The sequence below is a fragment of the Cetorhinus maximus genome, chromosome 3 (genome assembly GCF_964194155.1).
Source record: "Cetorhinus maximus chromosome 3, sCetMax3.hap1.1, whole genome shotgun sequence".
NCBI lineage: Eukaryota > Metazoa > Chordata > Chondrichthyes > Lamniformes > Cetorhinidae > Cetorhinus > Cetorhinus maximus.
Genome location: NC_135881.1, coordinates 109,824,713 through 109,840,303, shown reverse-complemented (window position 1 = coordinate 109,840,303; position 15,591 = coordinate 109,824,713). Strand labels below are relative to the sequence as shown.

At 45.5% G+C, this 15,591-nt stretch overlaps 1 protein-coding gene across 1 annotated transcript in view; it reads left to right on the top strand.

Moving 5' to 3' along the window:
* vwde (von Willebrand factor D and EGF domains) overlaps nucleotides 1-15,591 on the top strand; it is a 379,611-nt gene that overhangs the window by 156,383 nt on the left and 207,637 nt on the right. Inside the window, exons 6-7 of the mRNA XM_078538828.1 lie at nucleotides 1,110-1,199; nucleotides 9,472-9,616. Coding sequence (XP_078394954.1) covers nucleotides 1,110-1,199; nucleotides 9,472-9,616 — 235 coding nt within the window. The remainder of the gene's footprint in view (nucleotides 1-1,109; nucleotides 1,200-9,471; nucleotides 9,617-15,591) is intronic.

Sequence of the window (15,591 nt, the reverse complement as noted above, 5' to 3'; positions counted from 1 at the left end):
ATGCATCTACCAATCAGCAATACTGAATTTAAATTCCACAGCTGCTATGATTGAATTTGAGTGCATGTCTCTGGGACATTAGTCCAGGCCTCCATATTATTAGTCCAGTAACATAACCACAATACTACCGTACCCATTGTACAAAGTGCTGACCTTTCACATCTAAAAATCAGACCCACAGAGGCAGCAACTTGGATGTTATTTTAAAGATGTGGAATTTCATTTTAAATTTTTCCCCTTATTAAACAACATGGGATAGAGTTTCTGCTTATCTTCGCTAATAATACCAGCAATTTCTGGGTGGAATTGACCAAATCAGCACAACAGTTCGGGGAATTTTAAATATAAATGAGTTGTGCCGAAATCACTTACATTCATGTTCTCTACGACTTTTTCTACTGACTCAATTTTCAGTTTGCCTGGGTCAGGTCCTGCCTACAAAACTGGCCAAACCCCCAGGTGAGAATTGAAAGATTTGACTAATTATGCTGTTGTGGAAGGCTTTTAAAATTGCGCTCATTTCCATGGGTACACAGTTGTTAGTAGGTATGTTTTAGAAGTTTTTTGATATCAACAAATATTTAATTTATGAAGAAACTTGCTGGTGTACATCAATGAGACTATTGAATGGCTCATCTGATTTTTAAGCAATTTTCAGTGATTTTAAATGAGGTTACTCACAGCCAGAGGACTGGACACCCTTATGAAAAATTATTAAGCTATTTCAGTAGCATTGCACCAGGTTACCATTTATAAATATATGAAGGAATACTTTTAATAGAAGGAATAAAAAAAAGAAACAATTACATTCTATTATTCTATCCAGTTGTACTGGTTCATGGAAGATTTTACATTTGCGAGTATGCAAATTAATTTTAGCAGAAATTTGAACTATAACCTAACCAGTCCATTTTGGACACAAGTTCCTGATTATGTCTGAAGCAGAAATTCTGGCCCCACTTGCTCAGTGGAATTGTCAATCCTGTTCAGTTGCTTAGGCGTTCACATAGCAAAGACAAAAGATGTTTTCGTCACGTTTTAATTTTGATTTCACCTGAACTGTGCTTGTATTATTTATTATCATGTGTTATTTATTCTTGAATTCACAGATTTGCTGCAGGAGTTTAAGTTTCTACTTGGATAGTCCAGATATTCAGGGACCCTCTGCTGAAAGCAAAGAATTTTTTGCTGGTGTGAAGGTATGAAAAGTTCTATTCCAGTCACAACAAGCTTTGAATTTACCCAGCTTTTTCCAGTAGTATTCTGCCGGAAAGCTTTATGAATTCCACACAAAAAAAAAACAAACTGAGGTGTGATGGTCAGCTGTTGAAAAACTTTTGGCAGTTTACAAATGCTATGAAACCTGCAAGGATATAAAACAAGCAAATATACCCCGTAGATTACAGGATACAGATTAGCTAAAGATGTCATGATAGAAGTTTGAAGGGTGAAGTGCAATTTCAAGGCCCCACATGAAATAAATTCGCTGGCGATTGAAAAGCCTTAAATTTCCTCAAGTTTTGTTAAAACATAACTATTGTGAATTTTAATGATCACTTGCACAGCCCCCAAACTGAAAACCCACTTAGAAAAGTTTCTACAATTGCATTTTCTTAATCACGCTGCGCTAATATACATAAATGGTTTGATGGTGTCAAGTTTTAATTTTTGTGGCATCTATAAGATAAAGGCCTGAATTTTCAGGATTCAGGGAGTCGGTGGGGAAAAATATCCCTGCAGACTCCAGCAACCTCGATGCCATTTTACACTCTAATGAGCATTGATTGGCATAAGGCTGGAATTCTGCCCTCACTCAGGACAAAGTCCTGTCTTGGAGAGCTGACGGCCAATCACGGACAGCTCTGCAGTGGCCAGAAGAGGCACTGCAGGGAGCTGCCTTGCATGATGTCCCGGGAACTGGAGGACAGGTAAGTGGCAGGGGTCTCAGGGCGGTGAGCGTAGGCAATATCTGGAGGGTCACGAGGGGAGAGATTGGAGTCTCGGGAGGGCTGGAGGTCACCGGGCCCTAAGGGGAGGGTACCTCCGGTCAGAAGGGGCCTTCCTGCCTGAGATCGAACTCAGTTTATTTCTGGCCTTCCCCCCACCGAGCTGTCATCCACCCGCCAGTCTCAAAATTGAGGCTGAGCGGGAAAATGCCCTTAAGTAGCCACAGCAGGCTTCCCATCCGAGCCCCTGCCTGCCCCACCGTAAAATTGCGACCAAGTCAGGGCGAGCAGGAACCCGGAGGGAATCCCGTCCATGCAATTTCACACTCCTCCCCTAAGGGAAGGCCAAAGACTTAAAGAAGGAAGGTGGTTCCATGCTTTCCTCAGGCCCCATTTTTTTTAATTCATTCACAGGATGTGGGCTTCGCTGGCTGGGCCAGCATTTATTGTCCATCCCTAGCTGCCCTTGAGAAGGTGGTGGTGAGCTTTCTTCTTGAACCGCTGCAGTCCATGTGGTCTAGGTACACCCACAGTGCTGTTAGGAAGGGAGCTCCAGGATTTTGACCCAGCGACAGTGAAGGAACAGCGATATATTTGTTCCTGCTTGTTTTATGTAAGTTGAAGGGAACTGAGTTCATTACTCACAGTCTGTTACTTGTACAAATGAAAGGAAAGTTTCAAAAGGAAACAATGCAATAAGTTTTAATTTACATGTCACAGGTGCAACTCTACGGTATAAAAGACTTGCTAAAAACTGTATGTTTCATAATTAACAAAATGCTAGCATAATAACATTATTTATTTCATACACCAACGAAAAACATGGTGTCATTTCGCATTTCTTGAACATTTCCTTTCTATCAGAATTTTTTTAATGCAACATATGTCTAGGCAATCTATCTGCAAAAATATTGGCACATAGCTTTTAATACTATCTAACCAAAGTGATGCTGAGAATGGAAAAGTAGGTCTAGGTTTATTTCCATTTTACTTCCATGTTTTAATTCCACACTTTCAGCGACAGTTACTCAAATGCTGTGAAATTGAAGTGGAAATGCCTAGTTCCAAAACTCTTGCAATAATATAGTACAATCGCATGAACAGTGACTCAGGCCCGAAGACCAAAGCCCTTTATGAAGAATGTGTATCCCACCAGAATAATATAGATCTTGGTGACCCTGTTGACATCTCATTGAACTGGTAGAATCCAAACCCATTCAGATCTGCTGGGTACAAAACTCATGTGCACAGAAAAATGGGCACGGAGATCACAATGCACAATTAACCTATGCCTGTTCTTTCCAATGCAAACTTCATTCTGCTTGCTGATTTATATGATAGCTTTTAGTGGCTGTATGCTTCAGCAGTTCATGCTAAATTAGCACCATTTGAAGCTAGGCAGCACATAAAACAGCCTACTCCTCTTAAAGGGAAGTTGTATTCTGCTGGAGTCAATGGCGGAAGTGGCTGGGGAAGACATTCTGAGCAGGAAGAACACTCACTAATGGCATAACAATGTAGAAGACATGCTCTAAGGTTCTCTGACACCTCACTAGAGGCCTGGGTGCATGAGGCAGAGATGAGAGATGTGTCTTATCCACAGAAGACCAGGAGGCCCCCCCAGACAAACTCTGAGAAGGCAGAGGGAGCAGATAGCAATGGCAGTCAATGCTAGGAGTCAAACCCCGAGGATCCGATGCAGTGACACAGGATGCTTAATGACCTCGCATAAGTGGTCAAGGTCAGTTAATTCATCTTCAAATGGCATATCCTTATAACTGCACTACTAGCCATGCACACTGCTCAATTCACACATGCCCTTCACTCAGCTATCAACACCTCTATCAATCACAACTCATACCTCTCATTCATAGATTCACCTCACACCCATATCTCCCAGTTTACACAGACTACCAGTTATATAACTATGCTATCCACATCACCTAAACATGTTACACCACATTCACTGACAAAATGCTTGCTCTCTTGCAGGACAGTGTGCTGAGGCAGCGGGACTTAATGATTGGTGGACAGGCATGGCTGCATGTTCTTATCCCCATGGAGGAGACAGAGCTCACCAGGATTACAGAAGCCATGGCTGAAAGCTGTGGAAGGCAGTAGGGTTGAAACCATGGAGGATGACAGTATCCTCATATCTAATCCTCCTACTCATAGTCCATTTTTGCCTCATCCCACAATTCCTTTAGATTTAAATGGTGTAAGCTTTCTCCCCTCACCACAACTCTACCTTTGTGTCTTTATCCTTTCAGATATACAACAACTGCAACCTAGCCAGGCAGTGGTGGAACAGCAAGAGGTGAAAGAGTAGGAAGACAGTAAATGAAGAAGAAACACCGTCACTCCATCTCATACCCACAGCCAGCCACCAGCTCAGGTACTGACACTTCACATAGCTCATGTGATAGCTTAGAGGTGAGATAAGCATGTGATGAGACACAGGGCACATGTGACCTGTAGCTTGGCCAAGGGACAAGGGTAATGCAGGTGCCTGCTCATCATAGGGTGAGGTTGCACATGAGTTCTGCTGCAAAGGACTCAGATGAGCTTTGATGAGAGCACCTACAGAAAAAGGCTAATGGATGTGCGCAATGAAACGCTTGGTGCATTGGTAGGCATGCCAGAATGCCTGCTGTCACTGTTTAGGAGCATGGAGAAGTCTGACATCAACTTGACACAGGGCTTTGCATGGAGCTTGACACCCTTCATTTCCAGAATGGAAGTGGTGGTCAACACCATGAGAACACTTGTGGACTCAACCATGATGCCACGGCTGATGTCACAGGTTCCATTACAGCACAAGCAGAAACTATGCAATGTCTGAGTGCTGCAATGGATGCTTAGATTGAAGTCATGCAAGCTTAGCTTCCAACCATGAAAGGTGAGATTGCTGCCATCAGGGCTGTGGATACCAGTGTCCAAAGGGGCTGGATATCACAGTAGCCCAGCAATCTTTATCTTCCAGCAGATCACTAGGATTGCCGAGGCACCACCCATGGGAGTGGCAATGGCACCGTGAAGCATGAACCTGCTTTCCTCTCTCAGAATGAAAGTATTCATCCTCTGCCACTCTGCCAGTGCCCTTGAAGTTGCCCATCAACCAACTGGACTCCTGGCCTAGCTTCAGGTCACATATGCCTTGTGACTCATGTCATGATGATCTCACCTTTAAGCTATCATCTGTGGAGTGTTGGTATACTGAGGTGATGCAGTCCGAAATCTGAGTCTCTCGGGTGAAAGCTGCTCGAGGTCCACCTTGCAAGTCCATCTGCAGTCTCTCCTACTAAAAGTGAGCAGCCTTTTACTAGCCAGGCTGCAACACTATGCAGTGGTTGCAGCCTGGCTAGTAAAGGCACAGGCATATGGAAGACCGACACTAAGGGAATACACAAGGTTGATTAATTGACTTTTGTATGTAATATTGGATGGCTCGATTTATAAAGCTAGTTTGGAATGTTTGTTTTGTGTTTGCTTTTTTCTGTATTATGACTAACAGGAAGCTGTGGCTATCAATAATAGAGAAAAGGTAAGTTGAAGGACAGTTGCTAAATAGGGAATTGGGATGAGTTGATTATGAACAGCGCCTGACCAGAAAGGATACATTGGTTGCCTCCTCCCTTCCTTCTCCTGTGCTGTTCTCTGTATACTTGGTAGCAAGAGCTGTGCCTCCATGGTGCCGAGGTTTATAGCATGCCATCGTCAAATCTTGGATGTGCTTTGGCGAATATTGGCAGAGCTCCTCAAGAATGGTTCAGGCAGAGGAAGCATTGCTTACAAACCTTACTAGCCTGCTTGATCACATTTCATGGTTCTCATCATATGCATGCTGCCCATGTATGCACGTGGGCTGCACACCAGAATCAAGAGCCATGTGGTCAGTGGACAGCTCTTGTCACCCAGTAGTCAGCACAGTGGACTGCTGCAGAATAAAGGCATCATTATATCTACATGGATACAGGGCAAGACCTTCATGATACATGGAGCATGGTCACACACCAACCAGCTGGACATTTTTAAAAAATTCATTCATGTGGCCTGGCCAGCATTTATTGCCCATCCCTAATTGCCCTTGTTCAGAGAGCATTTAAGAGCTAACCCCATTGCTGTAAGGCAGCAAACAGAATATCAGATAGCAAGGAAGGACATCGACAATGGTTTTAATTCCAGATTTTTAGTGGATTCAAATTCCACCATCTGTCGTGGTGGGATTCAAGCCCAGGTCCCCAGGTCTCTGGATTACTAGTCTAGCGGCAATACCACTACGCCATCATCTCCTCTTTGAGGGACTGGAATTCTTTCTGGTTGTAATGCATCTCAGAATTTACATGTAGCATCTACAAACAGATGTGTTTGCAGTCAGTAGCACCCCTCCACCGTGGAGAAACCTGCAATCCTGGCAAAACATTGTCCTTGCTCTGCCTGCTTCTCTCTAGCAAGAGCCAATGAAATGTTATCAGCTCTCTTTGCACATAGAGCCTCAGTGACCTATACAACAGTGGATGACAAGCTGTGAGTTGTTGCAAATATTGCCTGCTCCAGCTTTTGAAGGAGTCCAACACATAGAAATTCATGCCCTGATCAACTTTGTAGCCACTGTAGTGCCATCCTTGTCCTGTTCTGAAACTGCAGTTCTGACTGCAACAGGTGGCAATTTCAGTGAGCACCTCCTTGATGAAGCAGAGATCTCTAACTATTCCTCACTATGGTTGAGATAATAGAATTGCTTCCTGAAGACCATCTGCTGAGAGGCGTTTCCACTCCTCCTCTCTCTTCAAGCAACTAGTTTTCCTCCGTCTCACGTCTGCTCATTCTCCCCTTTCATGTTGTAGACCAGGGGGGATACAAACTACTGCATCAACATTTGAGAGCAAGCAGCCTGAACAGAATCCTTGAGGTCCTTCAAGGCCTTCAACACATTTTACACCACTCCCTCATTACTTCAGCAACTTTAAATAGTAGTCTAAACACTTTCATAATCTCAGCAACTGCCAACAGGAATCAATCAGCAACTAACCTGAAAGTAGTTGCTGACTCCTTTAACTAATGGGAGGTCCTTCCTGCTGCAGAATGCATGTTCAATGCTTTGAGAGAGTGTTAGCTGGAGCGTTCAGATATAAAATGGCACTGCTGGTGTCAAATCAGTGTCACCCATTGACTGATGTTATGACCTGTCTACTCTGCATATCTCATGTGCACCATTCCTAGCACCTTACTAAAATGTTGTCTCGTGCGACCAGCACATAAGTATGCACATGAGCCACAGATGCCAATTTGGATCCAAAGTAGCACCTGTTGCAATATAAATACAGGCTCTACACAACCAAACTTTTTGGCCACTCTCCTATTTGGAAGACTAAACCTCGGGACAGTCAGTTTCCTCTATATTTTGTGGAGGCATTTGGTGCCAGCTTTACATATTCTGCCATTAGATCAAATAAATTTTCATTAGCCTTCTCTATTAACTGCTAATTTAGGTGCTTGATAAGTGAAAAGGCAACAATATTAAAGGTGAAATGTGATTGACCACTTTCCTTTGTTAATGAAGATAGATTTGAACATCACAGAATGTCAGAAGCAATTTAGGTCACTTTGGCTTCATAAAGTAAAGTAGTTTTTCTTATGTTCTCAAATAGAGTAAAATGTGTCCTTTCATTCATTCATTCATCTGCCTTGGCAAACATATTTAATTCTTAGGTGTACAGAATGAAGTAAAGGCAAGCATTAATAATTATGCACACTATTAGTAAACAATTAGAAATGCTATTGGAATCTCTAAATGAAGGCACCCATGTTGAACAGAATGCTATTCAATCCAATCAATACAAATTAATTGAAACAAAACATTTATTTTTGACCTTTTTTTAATGCCACTTATGTCAAAATAAGAGGCTGTGTATGCAGTCTGCTCCCAGACTTAAGCTAATATCCATCTGTCCAGTTATAGTTGGTATATAAAAGTGGCTTAAAATGACCCTTCATCTGATTTTTCCACCCTTCCTTAGAGTGAAGACGGCAACCATGTAATACTATCCAATGAATTCATTTCTGAATCAGCTCAAAAGTGCATAGAAATATGGATGTATTTGATGAACTGTAGTCAGTGCTCCAACATACTGCACCTCAAATAAAAATAGAAAATGCTGGAAATATTCAGCAGGCCTGGCAGCACCTGCAGAGAGAGAAACAGGGTTAATATTCGAGGTCTGTGACCTTTAATTGCAGATATGTAATGTTAGCTTTGTTTCTCTCTCCATAGATGCTGCCAGACCAGCTAGGGTATTACCAGCATTTTCTGTTTTTAATTTCAGATTTCCAGCATCCGCAGTGTTTTGCTTTTGTAATACTGTATCTCAATGCCAGCCCAGCAAATCCCATTTGAAATTTGGGGCGGAATTATATTTTGAGGTGGTAGCCCTGCCCTCCCGACTGAAAAGTCAGGCTTGGCCCAGTTGCCCCGAGCCGATTTTATGGCCACCGGACCATTAATTGGCTCAGAGTGAAAGCTCCGCCCCCATCTGGGAGGAAGTTCCGCCTCCAAGAGCTCCCAACCAATCAAATGTCTGACCGTTGTTTTCTCTCGGTCGTTCCATCGGGGGCGGTGGCCACAGCTGGCACTGCTGGCAGTCCCCACTGATGATAGTCGATGGAGTTGGATGAAAAGGTAAGTTGAGATCTTCCACTAAGGCAGGGCCCAGCCAGGGGGCGAGGAAATCGGGTTCGGGGTTCTGGGGGGGCAGGGGTGGGAAACATGGTGGGGGTGATATGCCATGGTGAAGGGCATCTGTTGGGCCGATACAGGAGGGACTACTCCAGGAGGGACTACTCCTCAGCCTGTAAAAACCTGGTAGTCATGCCACATGGCATACATACCGCCCACTGTTAGTAAAATATTATGGCACCCGAGTTTACTGCACCCCCCCACAAAACCAGGCAGCCTGCTCCCTGGGGGACTGTAAAATTCCAACCATGTTCTTTGAGTCCACGCGTCACAACTCAAGTCAAGCATACTCACAAATGAAACTGTATAAAAAATACCATTGCAAAATGTGATCAGCTGCAACTTCACTTTTTTTTTTGCAGGAATGCAAGCAACCTTTTCTGAATAGCCAACAACCCTAAAAGTTGAAGCTGTGGCTTTTATGCTAGTGCAATATAGACATTTTTATGGCGCATATGTTAGTAATAAACATTTTTGCCACTTTTGAGGAATTGTACCTAAAAGGCATATTCCTGGCCTCAATACCTCCAACATTGTTCTTTTTATTGGAGTATTTGTTAAGTTACTATGTGGCTGTAAATATCAGTTTTAAATGAACATCTCACGTTAACAAGTCGAATAGTTGGCATGCATTGCACTTGTAGAATTCTGAGCATGCACACTGAGGTTTAATTTCAACACGAGATCAGCTTCAAAATCTGGCAACACAAAAATGTTGCTTATCAGTCTTGTATTCAGTGTGTAATTGATCTGGTCTGTCTTTAATATGAAAGTGATGTGAATTGACAGATTCACCCAGAGGCTTTGACTATAGCAGAGGATGGAAAGCAACACAGACTGGTGATTGAGAGTACAGTGCCTATCCCTTGCTCTGAATTCAGCCAGGCTGAAGATGAATGTAAACTCACAATTATGCTTAACACAGCAAATCAAGGTAAGCAACTTTAATTTACTCTTATTTCGCACATTCAGAATTTTCGTGAAATCAGAGTTAGACCAACTAATTTCATCTTCTGACCTTCTACACCTGAATTGTGCCAGATGCCCTGTTGACTTGGACTATTTGTATTCATCCACTGGCATTGCCTGAGAAGAACGGGTATCAAATGCATATATGTAAACCAGGATTATGTGCCTGATTAAAGATTATTCCCCCATGTCATGCTGTAGTCCCAGGGTGATACAAACTACTGCATCAATGTCTGGGAGCAAGTGATCTGAGCAGAGAGTACTGTATTCATTAATTCTAAAACTTGCCCACAAATCCTCAGCAGCAGCAGTAGTCAGGAAGGAGACTGCATCAATGTTACTTAATAAGATCCTCAGCTGAATTCAGCTAAGTCTCTAGTTAGTCATCTTAGACTACTTGAGGGTTTCAGCCCTGTTTCTGGCTGCATTGGCTGCTCTAGCTGAGTTCAAAAATAGGAGCTGCAGGACAGTCTAGCATTGGAGGATGAGGTAGAGGAAGAGTAGAAAGACAGAGAACAGAGATCTGCAGCTGGTGGGAGGAGGCACTGGAGCCTTACACGATGTGCATGTACAGAACAGAACGTCTTTCTTTCGTGTGGAACAGTGTGCCTGACAGCTCTGCTTTACCACGGAGGCTGTGACTGAGCTGTGTCACCTGTTGCACCAGCTACAGCTCAGGAATAGGTTGCACATTTCATTGTTTGTTACACTGAAAGTGTCTATGACCCTGAAATTTAATGCTTCTGAGTCATTATAGACTTCATTAGGTGACATTAGCAACTGCATTCCCATGTTAAGCAAGTGCCATATTTCACTAAGGCTGCTAAATTCATCACTCTCCCATTAAGGTAGGAAAGCAGGAACATAGCTCTGGGCTTCGTCAGCATCGCAAGCTTCTCTCATGTGTGGGGCATAATTGACTGCACCTAGTTATATCAAGAACCCAGGGTAAAGAGGAAGGATTTCTAAGCACTCAGCGTTCAGCTGGTTGTTACAACAGGTAAAGTGTCATGCAGGTCTGTGTGTTAGCAGTTGTCATGATATCTTTATCCTGCATCAAGGCTCAATTTTCCTTCCCTTCCACACAGACTATCCATTGTCAGATGGATTGCTTAGGAGCAAGGGGTATTCCCTGACTACATGGCTCAAAATATCTATCATAAATCTGACTATATATAGAAAAGAATGCCACAGTTAGAGGTATTGCCTCTAGTAGAGTTATTATTAAGTAAATAACTGCTACGTGGATAAGTCTTCAGATGTCCTGCAATATAGTCTTGATAGAGTCTCCAGATATGTTGCCATTTGCTTGGTTCATAACTTTTCCCTCTAAAGTGGGAAACCTTTAGAGTCACCAGAAGAGGAAGAAGTGGAGGCATAGGAGCGTGAAGAGCAGCAGGATGATGGGTCATTTTGGAAAAGCAAGGATCACCAATCCTGCCAACTGCCATAGCTTTACAGCAGCAAAATCATGGAGGAATGCTGGAACCATCTCTCATCTCATCTTCTCTGCATCTACTCTCCATCCTACCATCTTACTCAGTCTTACACCCTGCAGCATGAGCACTGGTATCATTCACCATGGGTATGGTCACAAACGCCAATGCAAAGAATTCGGGCAAAATAATGGTTTCAGACAGTTCATCTTTCAATTGGGCAAAAACAAATTGTAAAAGTAAGTGTCACCCTTCTGCAAACCCCATGGCCTGAATTTTACCCTTGGTGGCAGGCGGCAGGCCCGTGACAAGTTGGGAAACAGGCCCCGACCGGGATTGGACCATGACTGCGATTTCATGCTGATTGACCAATTAAGGCCTGCCCAGGATGAAATGCATCTTCCCAATGGTCGGGATGGGTCAGGCGCCAGGTCCAATGGCGACCTGACAAGTGGCTTAAAAACGGCTCAAGCAGCTCCTTGAAGGTTGCCAGGGAAGAACATATCTTCTGTGTTCTGGAGAGTGAAGCTATGGCCTCAACAACGGCTGGAGATGTCAGGCAGAAGGGTAGGTCGGATGGGCACTTGGAGCTCTGGTTTTCAGACGAGTGCCTCGCTGTGCTCTTAGAAGACATGGTTGCCAGGAGGGACACCCTTGTCCCCAGAGATGGAAGGAGGAGGCCACCTCACCAGGCAAAAAAAGCTTGGGAGGAGGTGGCAACTGAGGACAGCAGCCATTACATTGTGCGGTGCACATGTTTTCAGTGTCGCAAAAGGTTCAATGACCTGTTGCGCTCGGAAAGGGTGAGTACCGTGTTGGCATGGATCAGTGCGATGAAGTGTTAAGGGCTGTCTGTTCCCCCTCCCCCATGGGTGGCTCTTCGGGGTCCTGAGAACAAGTGCCTGCTGGTGAATCTAAGGAAGAGTCATAACAACATTGAGAGGTCGCGGACAGGTGGAGGCCCCACAAACCTCCTAATATTGACCAGATTTGAGCAGGATACCTTGGAGCTGGAGAGGCGCGGTGCACCTTGTTCAGCCGGTTGTTGAGGGGCTGGGGTGTCAGATGAAGGCAAGAGTGCACAGAGGTGAGAGTTTTGGATAGTGCAAATATTCTTGTGTAGTCTCTTCATTGATGAGAGCCTCAAAACTGGAGTCCCCATTGATCATTGAAAGAAGATGGCACCATGATGCAGATCTCCATTGTCTCGCCAGGGTGCCTGGCATGCACAGTGACAGCGTGATTACTTAAACTAATGACATGTCATTGTTCTCCTTTAGATTCGCCAGCAGGCACTCGTTCACAGGACTCCAAAGGACCACCCCTGAGACCAGAGAACCGCCAGGCTTCAGCTGCACCTGCGTCACACCTGCTCTCTGAACCAGGAACCAGGCATCAGTGCAGATACCAGCACCTCAGTGGGCGTTAGATCAGCAGCTACAATGTCGATGCACAGCAGAAGAGCACTTCACACTTGCTTGAGGTGCAGGCAGAGAGTACCCAGGGCGCCAGCAGTCAGAGGACTGCTGGAGACCACGATGCTGCTGAGTTGAAGGCAGGTGATGAGCCTCTGGAGGCATCCATTAGGCGGCAGATGCTGGATGTCCAGCGGGATGTGCAGGAGGATCTGGCAGAGATCCATGAAAGGTATGCATGCCATGGACTCTGTTGCGGAGGAGTCCATGGGGAGCATGACCCTCATCGCCGAGCATACTTCCTGCTCCATAGAGAATGGCAACTCTCATGGATAGGCAGCTCCAGGGACAGAATCAGGGGTTCCTGGGGTTACGCTCAGACCTGCAAGCCCTCACACAGGCAATGATCTCAGGTGGTCAGTGCCAGTGTGGGAGATAGGTGAGGCACCCAGTATCCCAGCCAGATGCCCGTCCATCAATGGCGAGCAGGGAGGTCCAGAGTGACCTCACGTTGGCGCATGAGTTGCCTGTCATCTCTGCGGGCTCCTTTCAGGGTGCTCTGGATGACGGCAGCAGCTCCTTCACCCCTCTGCCAGTGACCTGGCATCTGATGAGGCTGCGATGACTGGGGAGATGCCAACCATGGCATTGGCCGCTCCCTCCCAGGCGGGTCCTGCACAGGCTCCACTGGCCAGAGGACAGTCGTCAAGGTCATCAAGGCCAACAGGACACCAGAGTCAGCAGGCTGCCTCCAGTGCCGCTGCCAGCGAGGGGGGCGGGGTGCACCAAGATGTAGCACTCATAAATGTAAGTTTAAGGCACCATGAGCACAGGAGGGACTGATCACGGGGAGTGATCTTCTGTTCAGTAATGTTTTGTTTATGTTTACTGGTATAAAAATGGACACCAGAGATAGTAATGTTAATTTGTTTTGATTGTTAAAATTACATAAATTTTGTTTTTGTCGTAATGGCCTGAGTATACTTCATCTTATTTTTTGGTGCAGGGTACGCCAGTGTGTAATGCTGGCTGTGAGTGTCTCTAAACTTCATTGCACAGGCACTGAGTAAACTTTGGGTTCAAATGAAAGGTCCATTTCAGGCATCTGGGATGGGGGCGGCAGCCATGGCATGAGGTGGAAGCAGATCTTTGCAGCCTAGCTGAAGAAGGATTGGGTCAAGGCGTCCCTGGTGTCCCTGCCTCCCTGAAGGATACAGAGGTCTCCCTCCACGCACTCAGCGTTTTCCTCACCACACTCCTCTTCTGACTCACTACTGGTTTCATTCTCTGTGGCCTGTGGAGCTGATTAAACCTTTACTAATATCTCACACAAAAGAGAACAAAGAGTAAAACTGATTTTTCTAAATCAATTGTGTATTATTGTTTATACATTATTCGAAAAGTTTATCGTCTGAAACCATCAACATAGCTAAACTCTGCAGCATTCATCTTTTGCAGTTCCTCTTCCTCCAGTGGGTCCCCCTTGCCAGTGCCAGATTGTGGAGAGCGTAGCATGCAACCACTATCAGTGACACCTACTCTGGGCGGTATTGTAGTGCTTCCCCCTGAATGGACCAGGCATCAGGAGCGCATCTTGAGAAGACCTATGGTTCTCTCTATCACCACCCTTGTGGAGGCATGACTCCTATTATAACGTTGCTCTACCTTTATACTTGGGTGGCGGAGAGGCATCATAAGCCACCTTTGCAAGGGTTAGCCCTTGTCACCCAGCAGCCATCCATCCAGTCGGGCTGGAGCACTGAATAGCCTTGGCACCTGGGAGCGTCTGAGGATATAAGCGTCATGGGAGCTGCCAGGGTACCTTCCACAGACTTGCAGAATCTGCATCCTGTGGTCACACACTATCTGCATGTTCATCGAGTGAAATCTTTTCCTCTTGACGAAGGCACCCGGCTGACTCGCTGGCACCTTGATGGCCACATGTGTGCAGCCGATTGCACCCTGGATGCGGGGGAACCCAGAAAACACTGCAAACCCTCTGGCTCGTTCAGCCTGGCTGGCCTCCTCCATCCAGAAATGAATAGAAGTCATTATCCACTTGAGCAGAGCTTCTGTCACCAGCTTGACACAAATGTGGACAGCTGATTGGGACATTCCACAAAGATCCCCACTGACCCCTGGAGGAGCCAGAGGCATAGAAGCTGAGGGCCACTGTGACCTTCAGAGCCACTGGCATGGGGTGTCCACCCACACAGTCGGAGCTGATCTCAGGCTATCATCTGACAAATGGAGGTCATAGTCTCCTTGGAGAGGCAGAGCCTCCTTCGGCATTGCCTCTTGAATGTATTGAGGTAGCCACATCACTGCCTGTAAAGCCTGGCAGCAGGATAGTGGCATCTTCTGCGGCCCCTTCCGCCTTGGACTAACTGATGGCCCTGCACCCCTTGTGCCTGTGCCTCTCCTCCCACATGGTCACTCCCCTGGAAGCTGCATTGGGACACGTGGCCTCCTCTCCCTTCTGCCCCTCTCTTCCTCCTCAGGGTAGGTGCCTCCAGCTGAGAGCAAAATCCCCATTACCAGGATTACAGAAGGCTGTCTGATACTTGGAAGGATCCACATGGTCAAAATCCTCTGGGGCCTTGGAGACACCAATGAGTCTGAAATGAAGCCTAGCTGAGAATTAAGCTCAGAACAGAGATGAAGCTGTCAAGTTCAAATAAATAGCAGCAAACTATCTCCTAAACTCTTCACTACTCACAATGGCAATGCTGCTGACCCTTTTTATCCAGCCCTTGGATGAGGTTTTGCGAATTGTGGGCTGTCTGCCTGCCTGTTTTGCCGGTGCAACGAGTGCAAAATCGCACAGGCAACATAAAACCTGGATCAGTTGGCTTTTTAATGGCCTTATGTGGCCTTTTAATTGATGGCGAGCGCAGCTGCGACCTGCACCAGCCTGCCAATCTAAAGATTGTGCGCAGATGGGATGACACCAGGACGCTCTCCCAACGTCTTCTCATGCTATTTTACGCCCGACCGGGTTGGGTGCACGTCTGCTCCAAGTGTCTGTTTTAAGTATTATGCTACCACTCTCTTTAGAATCAACTGTTGGTTAGTCTCCTTCCTTCTAC